The 15,504-nt window shown below is 48.8% G+C and overlaps 2 protein-coding genes across 2 annotated transcripts; both read left to right on the top strand.

The window, feature by feature from the left end:
- The first annotated feature begins 5,337 nt into the window (after positions 1–5,337).
- TMEM185A (transmembrane protein 185A) lies at positions 5,338–7,990 on the top strand. Its single transcript, XM_054473225.2, has 3 exons — positions 5,338–5,612; positions 6,237–6,360; positions 7,649–7,990. Exons 1-3 carry the CDS (start codon positions 5,364–5,366, stop codon positions 7,891–7,893), a joined length of 618 nt encoding a protein of 205 aa, XP_054329200.2. The 5' UTR covers positions 5,338–5,363; the 3' UTR covers positions 7,894–7,990.
- A 2,453-nt stretch (positions 7,991–10,443) lies between these two features.
- Positions 10,444–13,411, top strand: HSFX1 (heat shock transcription factor family, X-linked 1). The gene is made up of 2 exons (XM_054472179.2): positions 10,444–11,784; positions 12,622–13,411. The coding sequence occupies exons 1-2, from the start codon at positions 11,221–11,223 to the stop codon at positions 13,327–13,329; spliced, it is 1,272 nt and encodes a 423-aa protein (XP_054328154.1). The 5' UTR covers positions 10,444–11,220; the 3' UTR covers positions 13,330–13,411.
- The last annotated feature ends 2,093 nt before the right edge of the window (positions 13,412–15,504 follow it).

Here is a 15,504-nt window from a genome sequence, read left to right as displayed (position 1 = left end):
GACCCACACCTTCCTGCAGGGGCTTCTCCCCAACCAGAGCTAGAGGCTGGCCCTGTTGGTTCTGGGATGGGTGTTCCAAAGTCCTCCTGTGGGTTTTTCATCTTTACACCTGCCGGGGCCTGCCATTCCTCGACTCCCAATCCCTGAGATGAGCTGACATCTGCCCTTTACACCAAGACCCCATCTCCCTGGGGGTTCCCTAACTTCCTGCCTGTGGTACAAGTGAGCTTGACACTTAGGGCCACCCATGATCAGGTCTCCGTAGAGCCAAGAACAGGGGACAACAAGATTCTATTTGCTAGATCATTTTTTTGTAAGACTGTTGTAAGAAATGTATTGAATCGCCTGACACAGTGCCTGGCATATTTTGAATATTTAATAAATGGTAGTTTTCAAATATTATTTTTAGACCATAGCTTACTATAATCTCCTTTGGGAATTACTTTGTTGTTATCTGAAATATCTCAGAGAATATGCAGCTCAATAGAACATATAATACCAAATTAGTCAAAATTGAAGCTTTGTGAATAAAAGTTAGTAAAATTTCCCTCCGAGATGGCCTATTATTTAATTTGGGTGTGCAAGAGTCTTCCCCATGTGGATGCAGCTCAAAGATCTTGAAATCTGGGTGAAAGACCAACTCATTCTCTCCCTCCCAGCTGCTTTTCCATCCAAACCACTATTTTCATTCATTTTACTCCTATCCCAAACCTAGCCCTTGATTATCTGAGTTCTCCATTTCAGACCAAGGCCTCACCTCCCTGAAGCCCCACTCTCACCCCACTGCAGAAGTGAGAGCATGCCACATCCAGCCTCTTGCAAGGGTCATAGTAGGGCTGACAATCGGCAACAGCCAGAATCCTGGAGGGCCCTTCTTTTCTGGAGTGTTGAGTTCCTTCTAACTTTATTCTTACAGGCTCTACTCACTTCCACAGTTACTTATGCCAGCACCTTTTCTCTTGATATTCATTAAAGAGGTTGTTTCATATGTTTGGAATATAGTTATTCTGTTTTGTCATATTGTCCATTCTTTCCTGGGATATTCATACCTCCTAAATTATTTTTTTATATTTGCATACATTAGGGGTCACAATTGTTCTGAGCATTTTGACAAATGCATAGTGTTATATTCACCATTACAGTATCATACAGGATAGCTTCACCACCCTAATAAATCCCCTGTGCTTACCCTATTCAATCCTTCCCCCTCACCCACCCAACCCCTGGAAGCAACTGATCTTTTTACTGTCTCTATAGTTTCGCCTTTTCCAGAATGCCAAATAAATTGTATCATCATACACCATCTAAACTTTTCAGGCTGGTTTTTTTCACTTAGGGGTAGGCATTTAATATTTATCCATGTCTTTGTATGGCTTGTGATGTGGTTTGGCTGTGTCCCCACCCAAATCTCAACTTAAATTGTGTCTCCCAGAATTCCCATGTGTTGTGGGAGGGACCCAGGGGGGAGGTAACTAAATCATGGGAGCTGGTCTTTCCCATGCTATTCTTGTGATCGTGAATAAGACTCAAGAGATCTGACAGGTTTATTAGGGGTTTCCGCTTTTGCTTCTTCCTCATTTTTTTTCTCTTGCCACTGCCATATAAGAAGTGCCTTTTGCCTCCTGCCATGATTCTGAGGCCTCCCCAGCCATGTGGAACCGTAAGTCCAATTAAACCTCTTTTTCTTCCCAGGCTCAGGTGTGTCTTTATCAGCGGCATGAAAACAGACTAATATAGCTTGATAACTCTTTTCTTTTTATTGATTAATAGTGTTCTATTAAATGGTTGTACCACAGTTTGTTTATCCATTCACCTACTGAAAAACAACTTAGTTCATTCCATTATTGACAATTATAAAATAAGCTATGATACAAATTTATATGCAAGATTTTGTGTAGAAATAAAATTTCAAATTACTTGGATTAATACCTAGGGGTGTGTTCTCTGAATCACATGGTAATACTGTGTTCAGCTTTGTAAGAAACTCACAAACTGTCTTCCAAAGTGACTGTACTATTTGCATTCCCACCAGCGATGAGTGATTCTTTTTGCTCAGCATCCTTGCCAGCAATTGATATTGTCTGTTTTTTTAACTTTAGAGACTCTAAATATGAAATTAATGTAGCTATTCCAGCTTTCTTTTGTCAGTGTTAGAATACCTTTTTCAACCTCCTTACATTGAACTTATGTGAGTCCTTATAATTTAAAATGGGTTTCTTATAGACAACATGTTCTTGAGTATTTTTTTATTAATTCTGACAACCTGTCTTTTATTGGTATATTTAGACCATTCAAACTTAAAGAGATTATTAATGTAATTGCATTAATATCTACCATGTAGGTAACTGTTTTCTATGATTTTATTTTTCTTTATTCCTCTTCCTTTTCTGTCTTCTTTCACTTTACAGAACATTTAGTAGATGTAAAATACACCTTTTTTAAAAAATTAGTCTTTGTCTTAGAGTTTATAATATATATTTTAATAACATGCCATAAAACAACACTATACTGCTTCATATGTAGTATAGATACCTTATAAAAGAGTATATACTCAGTTCCTTCATTGCATTGCTTGTAACATTACAATCATTTATTTCATTTATCCATATACACTAATTGTCTGATACATTGTTACTATTATTAACTTAAATAGTTACCTTTTAGGTCAGTTAAGAATAAGAAAGCATTTTATTTTACCTTTATTTATTTCTTCTCTGGTATTCTTTCTTTATGTAGACCTAAACTTAGGACCTATATAAGATTCCTATAATTGTTAGAAAAAAATAGAAAATCAGTAAGAACAAAGAAGATCTAATGACCATTAAATGCAGAGTATCATTTGAAAATTTCAACACATTTCATTTTTAAAAATTCTCAGCAAATTAAAAATATATGTGAGCATTATCAATTCATTGAAGGAAATCTACAAAAAAACTAGAGCTAAGAATATGCTTAATGACGAAATACTGAATGCTTTCCATCTAAGGTCAGGATCAAGGCAAAAATAACGGATTTCATACTTCTCCTCAACTTTTTCTATTAGAGGTTCAAACTATTGCAATAGAGTAAGAGAAAGAAATGAAAAACATGATTGAAAAAGAAGACATACAATGGCCTTTACTGCAAACAACATGATGATCAGTGTGGAAAATCCTAAGGATTCTACAAAGAAAAAAGGAAAACTGCAATTAATAAGTGGATATACCACGGTTAGAAGATACACTTTTAATACAAAGAAATTAATACTATAGCTCTATACTAACAGCAAACACATGAAAATGACAAAAAGCAAGTGCTTTATGAATAGCAAAACATAAAGTACTTTGGAATACATTTAATGAAAAATTTGTAAGACCTGTACACTGAAAACTACAAAATATGACAGAAAAATTTGAAAACATCTAAATAAATGAAGAGATAATCCATGCTCATATCTGAGAAAAATCTAAATTGTTCTTTTCTTCTATTGCTTATAATTCAGTACCATCGTTATTTATATTGTTGCTCAAATTTTCCAGCTTTTGGGAGCCCTTTTAGTCTTTGGAAGCTCCTGTGCTCTTTTTATATACTGCATCATTTCTTAAGCACTTCTTTATTTTCTGGCACCACAAAATGCTAAGCTCCCTTTGTATTTTCCATGCCCCAGTCCTAGAACCAAATAAATAAATAAATTTGGACTTCCTCAAAAATAAAATAAAATAAAGACAGGCCACAGACTGGGAGAAAATATTTGCAAAGCACACATCAAAACATTGACTTGCACCCACAACATACAGAGAACTCTTAAAAACTCAAAACTGCAAAAAGAAACACCTAAAAATTGGCAAAAGAGTTGACAATTTGCGAAGGGGATATATGCATGGGGAAACAGCACAGGAAAAGATGCTCAACGTCATTACAGGTTACGGAAGGCAAACTACAACCAGGATAAGGGCCCGAAACACATGGCTTCAGAATGGTGAAACTCAACAACACTGACAAGGCCACGTGCCTGGGAGGATGCAGAGGAACTGGGACACTCCAGTGTTACTGGCGGGAAGGCAGGTGGTACCGGCGCTGTAGAAAATGGTTTGGCCATCTCCGATGCAGTTAAAAGCGCACTTACCGTGGAACTTGGCTGCCCCACTCCTGGGTATAAGATTTATCCCAGAGAAGTGAAAGAGCGCAGCCTGGTAGAAACCCACACACCAGTGTTTGTAGCAGTCTTGTTTGCATTTTGGATAGCGGCCTTGTTTGGTTTTCACAAACCACCCTCAGCAGACAGTCAGATAAACTGTAGGCATCCATACAATGGAATACCACTCAGAACTGAGAGGGAACGACCTGTGGATACTGGGAGGGAACAACTTGGACAAATCTCATTACAGACATTATGTGGATGGCGGGAAGCCAGTCTCAACAGGTTACTTGTCTCGCGATGCCATCTACATAAAGTTCCAGCAGAGACAAAAGTACAGTGACGGAGAACAGATCAGTGTTTGCCGGGGCTAATGGTGGGACGGTGTGATAGTGAAGGGACAGCACGGAGAGTTTTGCAGGGTGACAGACCTCTTCTGCATCCTGTCTACGGCTGTGCGAATCTACACTTGTGTGAAGAGGGAAATCACACCAAAGGAAGACAGTCACTTTTCCTACTGTATGATAGATAATTAATAAAAAGGGAGAACGGAGGAGTGTCGTCCCAGGGGGCAGGGCAGGAGGGCGAAGACGTGTCACAGGGGAGCCTGGCCAAGTGGCGCCCCCAGAACTCATCCTCTGGGCTTGTGTGTGGATGAGACAAGGTCTACCTGGTACGACAGCGATATACTTGGAATGCCCCCTTGTCACGGAGGCGGGGACCCGGCAGCACTACGTATCCAGCATCAACCTGTATCCAGCATCAACCCGCCAAGTTCACTAACTTGGTAGGGGTGAGGTTAGGGATCCTTAGGAGCCCAGGCAGCCACACTTTCTGGGGAGCCCGTTCCCATTTGTGTTGCCAAAGTACCCCCAGCAGGTTGTGGGAATGTTGCCTGTGAAGAGAGTCTGTTGGGGTGAGATCTTGTGTGTGTGCACAGGGTGACAGCTGTGTCCCGTTTCCCGGGAAGCTGTGATGGCAGCAGAACCTAGGGGAGCCTGAGACAGTGTGGGAGGGCGGGCCTCTGGAAGAGTAGAGGCTGCGGAGCCAGATGCAGGGCTGGCTGTCACCCAAAGGAAGAGGGACTGATGACTCACTGAGTGTGTGTGTCCCTTGGTGGCAGCAGGCCCCATAGTGAACATACCATACCTTTTCAGTCCTGAGCGATGCTCCCAGCAGTCCTGGGAGATGGAATGGTCCTTATTCGGCTCACGGGAAGGACCGCCTTAACAGCAAGGTGCTAAAGATGCCTTCCATCAGAGGCCAGGTTGGAAGCTCCAAAGAGACTTTCTCTCGCTGTTCTCTCACCCACCCCCAGGTTGTGTGTGTCCCGCTGTGGATTCTCATGTCCTTTCTGTGCCTGGTGGTCCTCTACTACATCGTGTGGTCCGTCTTGTTCTTGCGCTCTGTGGATGTGATTGCGGAGCAGCGCAGGACACATATAGCCATGGCCCTGAGCTGGATGACCATCATCGTGCCCTTTCTTACATTTGAGGTAAGCATTCTACGGGAAGCCTCTTCAGCCCCTGAAGCTTGCGCTTCCCCTGACAGGATTCTGCACCCCTAGAAAGGCAGCCTCTGTCCCTTGAGCTCACAGTGAGCCCACTCCAGGGGAAGGGAGAGAACACGGCCGTGTCTGAGAGGGAGCTTCGGTGAAAGGAGAGCATCCTTCCTTTTTCTTGGAGGCAGCGCGTGGGGCTGGCAGGGAGAAGACTGCACCTTTTTAGCCATGGTGCCTCTGTATGGCTCCAGTTTCCACTTTTGGAAAAGCAGAGTTGGATGTCAGATTTGTGTATTGGAGTCACGTGGAGAATTCTCGAATGGGAGCCGTTGACTCCTTAGAACAAACACCGGGAGGAGTTTGCCATAAAACTGCTGGCATTGGGAACTTTTCAAGTGGATAGGCTATTGCCGAGCTCTGAAGAGGGACATAAAAGCTCATTTCGAGCTTTCCCCAGTGATAGGTGGTTTCCTGCCTTTTTCTGGCGGTGCTGATGTTCCCTTTCGTGGGAGCACACGCGGGGGTGGGGTGGTGGGGAGGAACTGCCTAATGAGGTCTGGCTTCCGCCTCTGTCCATTTTTGGTGCTGGCTCTACCGGGACTATGTCTCTTTCTTTAGATTCTGCTGGTGCACAAACTGGATGGCCACAACGCCTTCTCCTGCATCCCGATCTTTGTGCCCCTTTGGCTCTCCTTGATCACGCTGATGGCAACCACATTTGGACAGAAGGGAGGAAACCACTGTATGTACTCAACATTTCAGAAGTCCTTGGTGTGTGTCTGGGGTGGGACCAGGGGGTGGGCGGCGGATAGAAGTCTAGGAAGAGATGAGTCCCCGAGGGCCCCAATTTAGAAGTTTGTGTGGGAAAGTGAGGGCTGAGGAAATTCTGGGACCTTCTAAGGGAAGGGCATGCCATAACTCTGGTGTTCTGCTGGCCTGCACCGGGACTTTTCTCGCAGTGCACATTGCCATTTGAGGTAGAACCAGACAAGGCAGGCAACCTCTCAGAGATCCCGTTCCCTCCTCTGCAAAATGGGGATCAAGACAGATTCTTCCCAGGCCCGGGAGGGTTTGATGGAAAATCCACATCTCCCACCCAAACCTGGGATTCATCCTAGGTCCCTGTTGGCCCCTCTGCCTCCCCCATATCCTTGCTGCCATCACCCGAGTCTTGCCTATCTTGCCTTGCTAACACTCTATTCCCCTCCACCTGCTTGCTGAGGCAGACACTTCCAAAATGATCTCTGCAGAGGGTGCCTTCCTGGCAAGGCTGTGAGCTCCATGGCATGGAAGCCCAGAGCATTGCCCTTCCGAAAGCCAGTGGGTCTGGGGGCAGGGCCTCACTGCAGCCCAGCAGCCCAGGCTATGCTTGCTGTTTGTGCCTCTGCGCCCCCCGGGAGCAGGGAGGGCTTGCACAGAGCTGACACTCCAGTAGCCTACAGAGAGGAATAGCGGGACTGGGAAAGTGGCTTTAAGGTGGCTCCATGAGTTCAGGCCCCCTCCTGCCCAGGACCCACGCATGACTACCGCCCTCGCGGATTCTAGAGGGTGACAGAAATCTTGTTCTTGGGTTGCACTGTCATCCATGAGCTTATCCTGGCTGGAGAAGATTAGCGGAAGACACCATAGTCTACTCACAACAGATATTTTGAGACTCACTAGAGCAATAGTTCTGAAACTTGGGCACCCAGCAGAATCCCAAAAGGGCCAGGAAAAGGGGACCGCTGGAGCCCACCCTAGCCCGACTCAGTTTCTGGAGGTCTGGGCTGGGGCCGGAGAATGGCATCCCTAACTAAGCCCCGGGGACGCTGTCCCTGCCGGTCCGGGAACCCCACTCCGAGCACCACAGAGCTAGCATTTGCACTTCTTCCCCATTTTGGGTACTCAAGCCCTGTTCAGGCTTTGTGACTCAGGAGTCTGGATAAAGTATGTTATGACATTGTAGGAGTGAAACTTCTTGTTATGGAAAGAAAGTTAACAGGAAGGTCAGTTGAGCCTCGTGTGTGAAATAAAACATTCTTATTTTTCAGGGTGGTTTGGTATCCGCAAAGATTTCTGTCAGTTTCTGCTTGAAATCTTCCCATTTCTACGAGAATATGGAAACATTTCCTATGAGCTCCATCACGAAGATAATGAAGAAACCGAGGAGACCCCAGTTCCGGAGCCTCCTAAAATCGCACCCATGTTTCGAAAGAAGGCCAGAGTGGTCATTACCCAGAGTCCTGGGAAGTATGTGCTCCCACCTCCCAAATTAAATATCGAAATGCCAGATTAGATGCCACTTCCGGGGACAGAGCTTAAGTGGACTGGGACACACTCTCTCCGCCTTCCTCTGCCTCCTCGTTCACCCCGCAGACCAGAACCAGAACTGGAGCTGGGTTTCCAGGTACGTCCATCTCATGCCTTGTTTGCATCCAGCGCCTATCAGCCACTCACCACGACGGGACGTGGAAGTGGCAGGTGACGGGGCTGTGTGCCAGCAGATGCGGACGCCAGGAAGAGTGTGAGAACAGGGGTGGGATTTCCATCTGTCTGGGAGGGGCTCCAGGTACCCCTCTTCCCCGTCAGACCCACTGGGGGATGGCTGCTTGCCAGGCCCCCGGAAGGAACATCTGTCTACACGGTGCTGAAATCCCAATCAAAAGTATTGTTTAGAAATGTATTTCTCCACAGGGCTGACCTCCTGCAGCTCGCTCAGCACTCCCAGAGCCTCAGCACTCCCAGGTCGTGGCTGGGGCAGTCAGTAGGAACTGTAACTATGTCTCTGATGCACCACGTGTTTAGACACAGCACAGTCCTTTTTTCTGTTCCTACTGTGGAAGTAGTTTCTCTTTGGGCATGCTGACAGCAGTTTTTCATAGCCTCACCGATGAGCCCTTTCTACGGGAGTGACTCCATGCTTGTATACAGAGTATTTATACAAATGTTTTAGCATCTTCATATGCGGTGTTAACCCCTAGTCCTGTACAGCATATTCTGTTCAAGTATTTTTTTTACAAGCTTGTGCTGTAGGCACATGCCTTCTGCTGCAGAAGTGGACGCCCGTGGCACACCCACCCTGCCCCAGTGGAGTGCCACGCCTTCATGGGACATTGCCACTTCTGCTCTGGAACTCGTGCAGGTACGTAGTAGCTGCTACTGCCAGAACAGCAATGCCAAGCAAGAGATGGTCCATGCTTTTCTGACGTTCTCAGAATAGTGGCTAGCTTCAAACCTGACAAGCGCTGCTTGAAGCCGGAACACTAGAGAATGTTGCTGAGGGCAGAAACGGCCACGCGGGTGACGACTATGCGTGGGAAAGTCTCAAGCTTCCCTCCTGCCAGCAACAAGAAGGCTTTGGGGTAGGCACGATGTTTTCACATGTGCGTGCCGTTTCTCCAAGCACTGCAGGTTCCGCCGTGTGTCAGAGGCTGCAAGTTTAACATCCTCCTGCCTGAAAACAAATAGGTACTTTGCTGAAAAGAGGGTAAAAAAAAGAGCTTTGATCGTCTCAGCCAGGAGAAGAGTGTGGCGTTTTCACGCGGGCAACTGCTCGCCGGCCTACATGGGGTTAATTCAAGTCTGCTGCGAACACGACTCCGCCCCTGGCACTGGCCTCCAGCAAGCCCTGTTCTCTTTGGGGTACGGGGGAACGGGATGGCTTAGCCTTTCCTGCTCAGTGTGTAAAAAATGTAGAGAAAGCCACTATTTTTGCTCTCTTAAGCTGTTCAATAAACCGGTTCCTCGTTTTACACGTGCATGATGTGTATCTTATTTGCTGGATGGCCCAGGAAACTGGAATGGTCCTCTCAGCCAGCCTCAGAGGAAAGAAATCTCTAGCTGGCACAGGCAGCCGAGTGAGGCTGGCGGCTGCAGGGGCACAGCCTTTAGAATGAGTCCTTCAGTGCACAGGTCCCAGGGTATACGGGGTAGTTGCAGGAAGGAGGGGACGCCTCGCAGATGCCACTGTTGGCTGGGCTACACCGTGCCACACTTGTTACTGCTTAGGAGGCTTTCTGGACTGTTCCTTGGGTGCTACGACAATCTGCAGCAGACACTGTCCTTTTACCGCTCCTGGTCCTGGTTTGCTCCCCAGTGATGTCAACAGCTGAGGACTGCTCACGCTGCAACAAAAGGCTCTGCAATTGCTGTCTAGCTCGCCCTGGCCGTCTCTAGAGTTCTGCCTGAACTGAAACTCAAGTGGGGTTCAGCTCATGACTTGCGGCAATTGACCAGGAAATCCACCAGTTGCTGTGGCTGGAAGGATTTTCAGTCCTGTGGGTTGTAACCAGAGGCCACAGGTGGATTCTGCCCTAGGCTCATGAGATTTCCGACTTGCTGTTCAAGAAAATGCCTTGTGAAGTGACAACAGTAGCTGTGACCCAACTGCCGGTGCCTTGCTGGTTCCTGTACGTCCCACTGGATCCTCACAGCCCCGGGAAGCAGGTGCTACTACTCTTATCCCCGGGAGGAGACAGAGGCCGAGAGAGGTTAAGTGACGTGCCCAAGTCACACAGCTCGGCAGCGGCCAGGTTGAGACACCAGCATCAGCAGTCTGTTTGCAGACCCCTCACTGTCACCCCCTGAGCCAGTGCGTCTTGGGCCCTGCGGTCAGGATGTCTCAAGCGTGGAGGCATCACCGGTTCGTGGCAGTCTCTGGAGGGTCACTGAGCTCTGTGCCCAGAATCGAGTCGGGGGAGTCTGTGCAGAGGTGGCCCTGTGTGTGGGGACAGTGTGTGACACAGACACTGCTTTGGATGGACACCTCTCCCGTGACCTCCTAGCATCCAATCCCAAAGGAACAACTGTTGCAGAGATGGACCGCTGGACACAAACCCACGTGCGTTTCTCTGGAGACACTGGCCAAGGAAAACAAAACATGTTGGAAGGCCAACAGCTGCATGCCCCACCACGACGTGACCGCAGAGACCCGGGGTGTAGAAGGGTGTCTCTGCTTGGTGGGAGGACACGTGCAGGCCGAGGAGAGGCAGGAAGAAGGCTGCCTCCGACTCCCCACTGGACTGCATGGCGACGGTGTGTGGTGGGGCAGTCAGCTAAGCCATTTGCCTGAGTGGCTGTCGGGCATCTGCGTGCTGGGGACCGACAGTGTGGATGTGTTAGGAGGATCTGTATGGAGCACATTGCTGCCTCTGGCTAGGACAGGGTGGAAAGGGTGGCGTGGCTACAGCCTGACCCATGGGCACCGTCCTACCCTTTGTTCTGTGCTTCAAAGTGTCAGTCATGTGCTGGGGTCTGTGGGCCCATGACTCAGACGGTGAGCTCTGACCTTCCTGAGCCAGGGCTTTGCTGTAGTTCTGTCTGGCTCAGGAGCTCTAGGACAAGGGGACTGCTCCAGGTCTGCATCTAAGGTGTGGCAGGGCCCCTCGGCACTCTTGTGCACTAGTGTCATCTTTCCCATTGAAATGACTGTGAGGACCAGAATGTGCACATGCAGATGGGCAGCTACTTGTCTGCCTTGGCCCTTTATTACATAACTTGCTGGGTGTGTGGAGATGCCACCCCCCCCACCCCCCGCAGTCAGAGCCCCTTTATGATGTCGTGGGGCTGGTTACATGACTGCCAAGGGGTGCTGCTGGCCACACTGCACTAGCAAGTTTGCCAGATGGAGGACAAGCCATCATTGAGTATGGCTCGCTGTGAGGAAAGACATTCGAGAGGACAGGGTCATGGCTTGGAAAGGGTGCCTTTTCCTCCCCAATTGCACTCAGAGACCTACCTTCACCCAGCAGATCCTTCCCCTGCCTGGGATGACCCAGTGTCCACTGGGAGCCCTAACTTCAGGCTGCTGACAGAAGAAATCGCTTTCCAACCTCTGGCCGAGGAAGCTTCGTTCAGAAGGCCACACCCTGACGGTGACGACCCGCCCCAGGGAGAAGATAATCTCCTCTCCCTCCCCTTTCCGCAGAAACTGTGGAGACTGGTCAGCAGCAACCAGTTTTTGTCCATCTGGTGGGATGACAGTGGGGCTTGTATAGTGATCAGTCAAAAACTCTTTGAAAAGGAGATTCTCAAAAGGGACGTCGCACACAAAGTGTTTGCCACAAATTCGATAACCAGCTTCTTCCGCCAGCTAAACTTGTACGGCTTCCGAAAACGGCGTCAATGCACTTTCAGGACCTTCACCCGCATTGTCTCCGCAAAAAGGCTGGGCTCCATCTTGAATAAGGTAATGAACAACAAGCCTCTGGAGGGGTTAAGTCGGTGGGCTCTGGGGCCTGGTCGGGTGGAAGTCCCAAGACTGCCTCCTGGGAAGTGGGCGACCTCAGGCAGGGTGTGGAGCCATCGCTGTGGGCCTGTGTCCCCCTCTGGGTGGAGGTGGCATGAACTAAAAGTGAATGTGGGGAGAGGGCTGAGAATGGTGCCGGCCCCTCTCGAGTGTGTAAAATATCACAGGTGCTAAGTAGCCGTATCTGCATGTCCTCCTGCCCGGGGCCAGTCATGTCGTCTGGTGGTGGCTGTGTCCCCCTGACTCCATAGCGCTTCACCCTGTGAGGTGAGCAGGCCAGGGGAGTCTGGTATTTGTACCACTGTCACCCTAGCTGGTGTCTGGAGAAGTGCTCAAGTTGAAGCGCTGAAGGGCGCCTGGCGCAGGAGGTGCAGATGCTCCTGCTGCCCTTAGTAGGTGGGCCCCTGGTGTGGAAGAGCCAGTGCCCAGGGCCTCCAGCCCAGCCGGGGTGCATTCTGTTGCCAGCTGCCACTGCATGGGGGAGGCCCAGAATCTTCTTCCCTCCTGGTCTGCAACTTCAAAGACCCTTTCCACCGGCCGTGGACACCCTAATCTGCCATTTTGAGGCTTTTTCCAAGACGGAAAGGCCCGCCACAACTTGGTAAACCTTGACGATGTGAACGCGAGTCGCCAGCTTCCTTTGGGGACTGGGACCTTTTCCAGAAAGGCCTCCTGGGCCAGTAGAGTTCTCTTGCACAGGGGCGTAGATGGTTGGTAGTTGTAGTCCATCCTTGTGACTTGCAGTTTCCTTTTGTTTATTTAAACTTTGACTTACAGTTAGAGTTCTACTGCCATCCTTACTTTCAAAGAGACGCCCCTCACCTCCTCGTGAGGATGAAGAGAAGAGTGGGCGTCAAGTCTGCACCAAGACATCAGGAAGAGGACGAGCCAGAAGCTGCTGGATCCTGTCTGGCACCAGCAGACCCTGAGCAACAAGATCACACGTCTCCGAATGAGAATGACCAGGTCACACCACAACACCAGGAACCGGCCGGTCCCAACACCCAAATCAGGAGTGGCTCTGCTCCACCAGCAACTCCTGTGATGGTGCCCGATCCCACCGTGGCGAGTGACAACGCTCCAGCGACCCAGCCGGCCGGCGAGTGGTCAGAGGGCAGCCAGGCTCACGTCACTCTGGTGGCCGCTGTCCCTGAGCCTGCAGCGCTGCCCTTCCTCTATGTCCCCGGATCTCCCACTCAGATGAATTCTTATGGGCCTGTGGTGGCCCTTCCCACAGCTTCCCCTAGTACCCTTGTCATGGACACCACAGGACTTCCTGCACCCGGCGTGCTGCCCTTCTGCCATCTCTGGGTACCGGTGACCCTAGTGGCTGCTGGGACTGCACAGCCTGCTGCCTCCATGGCCATGTTCCCCCATCCCCCAGCTCTGCACCACCATTGCCCCCACAGCCACCACACGTCACAGTACATGCCAGCTAGCGATGGGCCCCAGGCGTACCCAGACTACGCAGACCAGAGCACATAGAGGCGAGCATTTGGGCAGAATATGTGCTGGTCAATAAATGTGTCAGAAAATGAGTAATTTTCTGACGGCACAAAAAAGTCTTCGTGGTCTCCGTCCTTTTTCTTTCTTTGCAGTTGAGTACCCGCCTCCGACATCTTTGGCTTGCATGATAGAGACTTCAGCCTAACACGCCTCCCTGGAAAAGTGCCCAGGAGATACTCGAGCAGGTGCTGGGTTTTAGGAAGCCCCTCAGACATCCTGCCTCTGCTCATTAAAAATTACCTGGAGCCGGCCGGGCGCAGTGGCTCACGCCTGTAATCCCAGCACTTTGGGAGGCTGAGGCGGGCGGATCACGAGCTCAGGAGATCGAGACGGTCCTGGCTAACACGGTGAAACCATGTCTATGCTAAAAATACAAAAAATTAGCCGGGCGTGGTGGTGGGCGCCTGTAGTCCCAGCTGCTCGGGAGGCTGAGGCAGGAGAATGGCATGAACCTGGGACACGGAGCGTGCAGCGAGCCGAGATCGCGCCACTGCACTCCAGCCTGGGCGACAGAGCAAGACTCCGTCTCAAAAAAAAAAAAAAAAATTACCTGGAGTTGCTCGCTGAGTGCCAGTTGTGCTGCTAGCATTGCTGGCCGAGGGTTCACAATGACACTGTGTTGCTGGCCATTCCTTGTCATGGCAGTGCCTTTATATAACAGGATCTTCACTTTACATACAGATGAGATCACGTCTGGCTTTTTCATTGGGTTAAAAAGTGCCCTTGATAGTTGTGGAGGTTACACATACTACCAAGGAGTCCTACGGGTTTGCAGTTTAGAGGGTGCTCATTAGTGTCTGGTGGACAGGATTTATGTTTGGCTTTTATGTCTGTACTGGATCCGGTGGGGTTTTTTACTTCCTTGATTCCTCCACTATGCCCCCACTTTTTCTTTCTTGTTTTCCTTCCTTCCTACTTTCCTTTCCTTTCCTTTCCTTTTTTCTTTCTCTTTCTCTCTTTCTCTCTCTCTCTGCTTCCTTCCTTCCTTCTTCCTTCCTTCCTTCTTTCCTTCCTTCCTTCCTTCCTGCCTTCCTTCCTTCCATCTCTCTCTCTCTCTCTTTCCCTCCTTTCCTTCCTTCTCCTTCTTTCTTTTGGAGTCAAAAATTAATTTAAAAGATGTCATGTCATGTTTTAACTTAGGAAGCAGCCTTTTCTGGTCACTTGGGGTGTTCATCTTAGAACACATGCTATCATCGACAAACCTCTTTGACTGAACGATCAGAGGAAATAGATTCAAGTTCTTACAGTAGAGACAACTGGGCACAGACATCAAAAGAGCTCTGAAATCAGGGCATGCAGAGAGCCCCAACACCCACACACCAGAACCCAGAGGTATCCCTGCCTGTGATTTTTAATTTGACAGTAGGTGGCAGAGTCCTGGGAGACGTGGGAAGAGGCCATAAGAGAATGCAGACATGGGAATGGATTAATCCAGAGTCCAGCCATGGTCTGCAGGTGGATCTCCCTGTCTCGGCCTGCTCACTTACAAATGGGTGCTCATTTACAAATCGGTGTGAATCACATTTCATCATTTGTGAGCTCCGTAGTTTCCAAGAAGTACAATTTTCTCATGTGTTTCTTGGACTTTATACATAAGCCTCCAGAGTTTGAATCATGCAAAGATGCTGCCACTTAAAAACCTCTTTCCTACAAACTTACACCCCTCCGATCATGGTTTTCCTGTGAATCTCAGCCGGGCACGGTGGCTCACACCTGCCATCCCAGCACTTTGGGAGACTGAGGCAGGTGGACCACGAGGTCAGGAGTTCAAGAGCAGCCTGGCCAAGATGGTGAAATCCTGTCTCTACTAAAAATACAAAAATTAGCCGGGCACGTTGGCAGGCACCTGTAATCCCAGCTACTCGGGAGGCTGAGGCAGGAGACTCGCTTGAACTCAGAGGGCAGAGATTGCAGTGAGTGGAGATCACGCCACTGCACTCCAGGCTGGGCGACAGAGTGAGACTCCATCTCCAAAAAAAAAAAAAAAAAAAAAAAAAACTGTTATAAGAATGGAAAAAACTATATAGATGGAGAGAAAATATTAGTAATCTGATGTCCGATAAAGAACTCATATGCTGAGTAAATACCAAACTTTTAACATTCAACCTTTGAAAACAAAGAATCCAACTAAAGATGTAAATGATTTGAAGACAT

Source organism: Pongo pygmaeus, chromosome X, assembly GCF_028885625.2.
Source record: "Pongo pygmaeus isolate AG05252 chromosome X, NHGRI_mPonPyg2-v2.0_pri, whole genome shotgun sequence".
NCBI classification, from domain to species: domain Eukaryota; kingdom Metazoa; phylum Chordata; class Mammalia; order Primates; family Hominidae; genus Pongo; species Pongo pygmaeus.
Note: the sequence above shows the minus strand (reverse complement) of the source record. Positions and strands in the feature narration are given on the sequence as shown.

Bases quoted from the DNA above. Each gene is read 5' to 3' on its own strand.
- TMEM185A (XM_054473225.2), top strand. From the start codon at position 5,364: ATGCCTTCCATCAGAGGCCAGGTTGGAAGCTCCAAAGAGACTTTCTCT. The intron at 5,613-6,236 runs GTAAGCATTCTA...CTCTTTCTTTAG, and splicing joins TGCCCTTTCTTACATTTGAG to ATTCTGCTGGTGCACAAACT. The intron at 6,361-7,648 runs GTATGTACTCAA...CTTATTTTTCAG, and splicing joins ACAGAAGGGAGGAAACCACT to GGTGGTTTGGTATCCGCAAA.
- HSFX1 (XM_054472179.2), top strand. From the start codon at position 11,221: ATGGAGGACAAGCCATCATTGAGTATGGCTCGCTGTGAGGAAAGACAT. The intron at 11,785-12,621 runs GTAATGAACAAC...TTTGACTTACAG, and splicing joins TGGGCTCCATCTTGAATAAG to TTAGAGTTCTACTGCCATCC.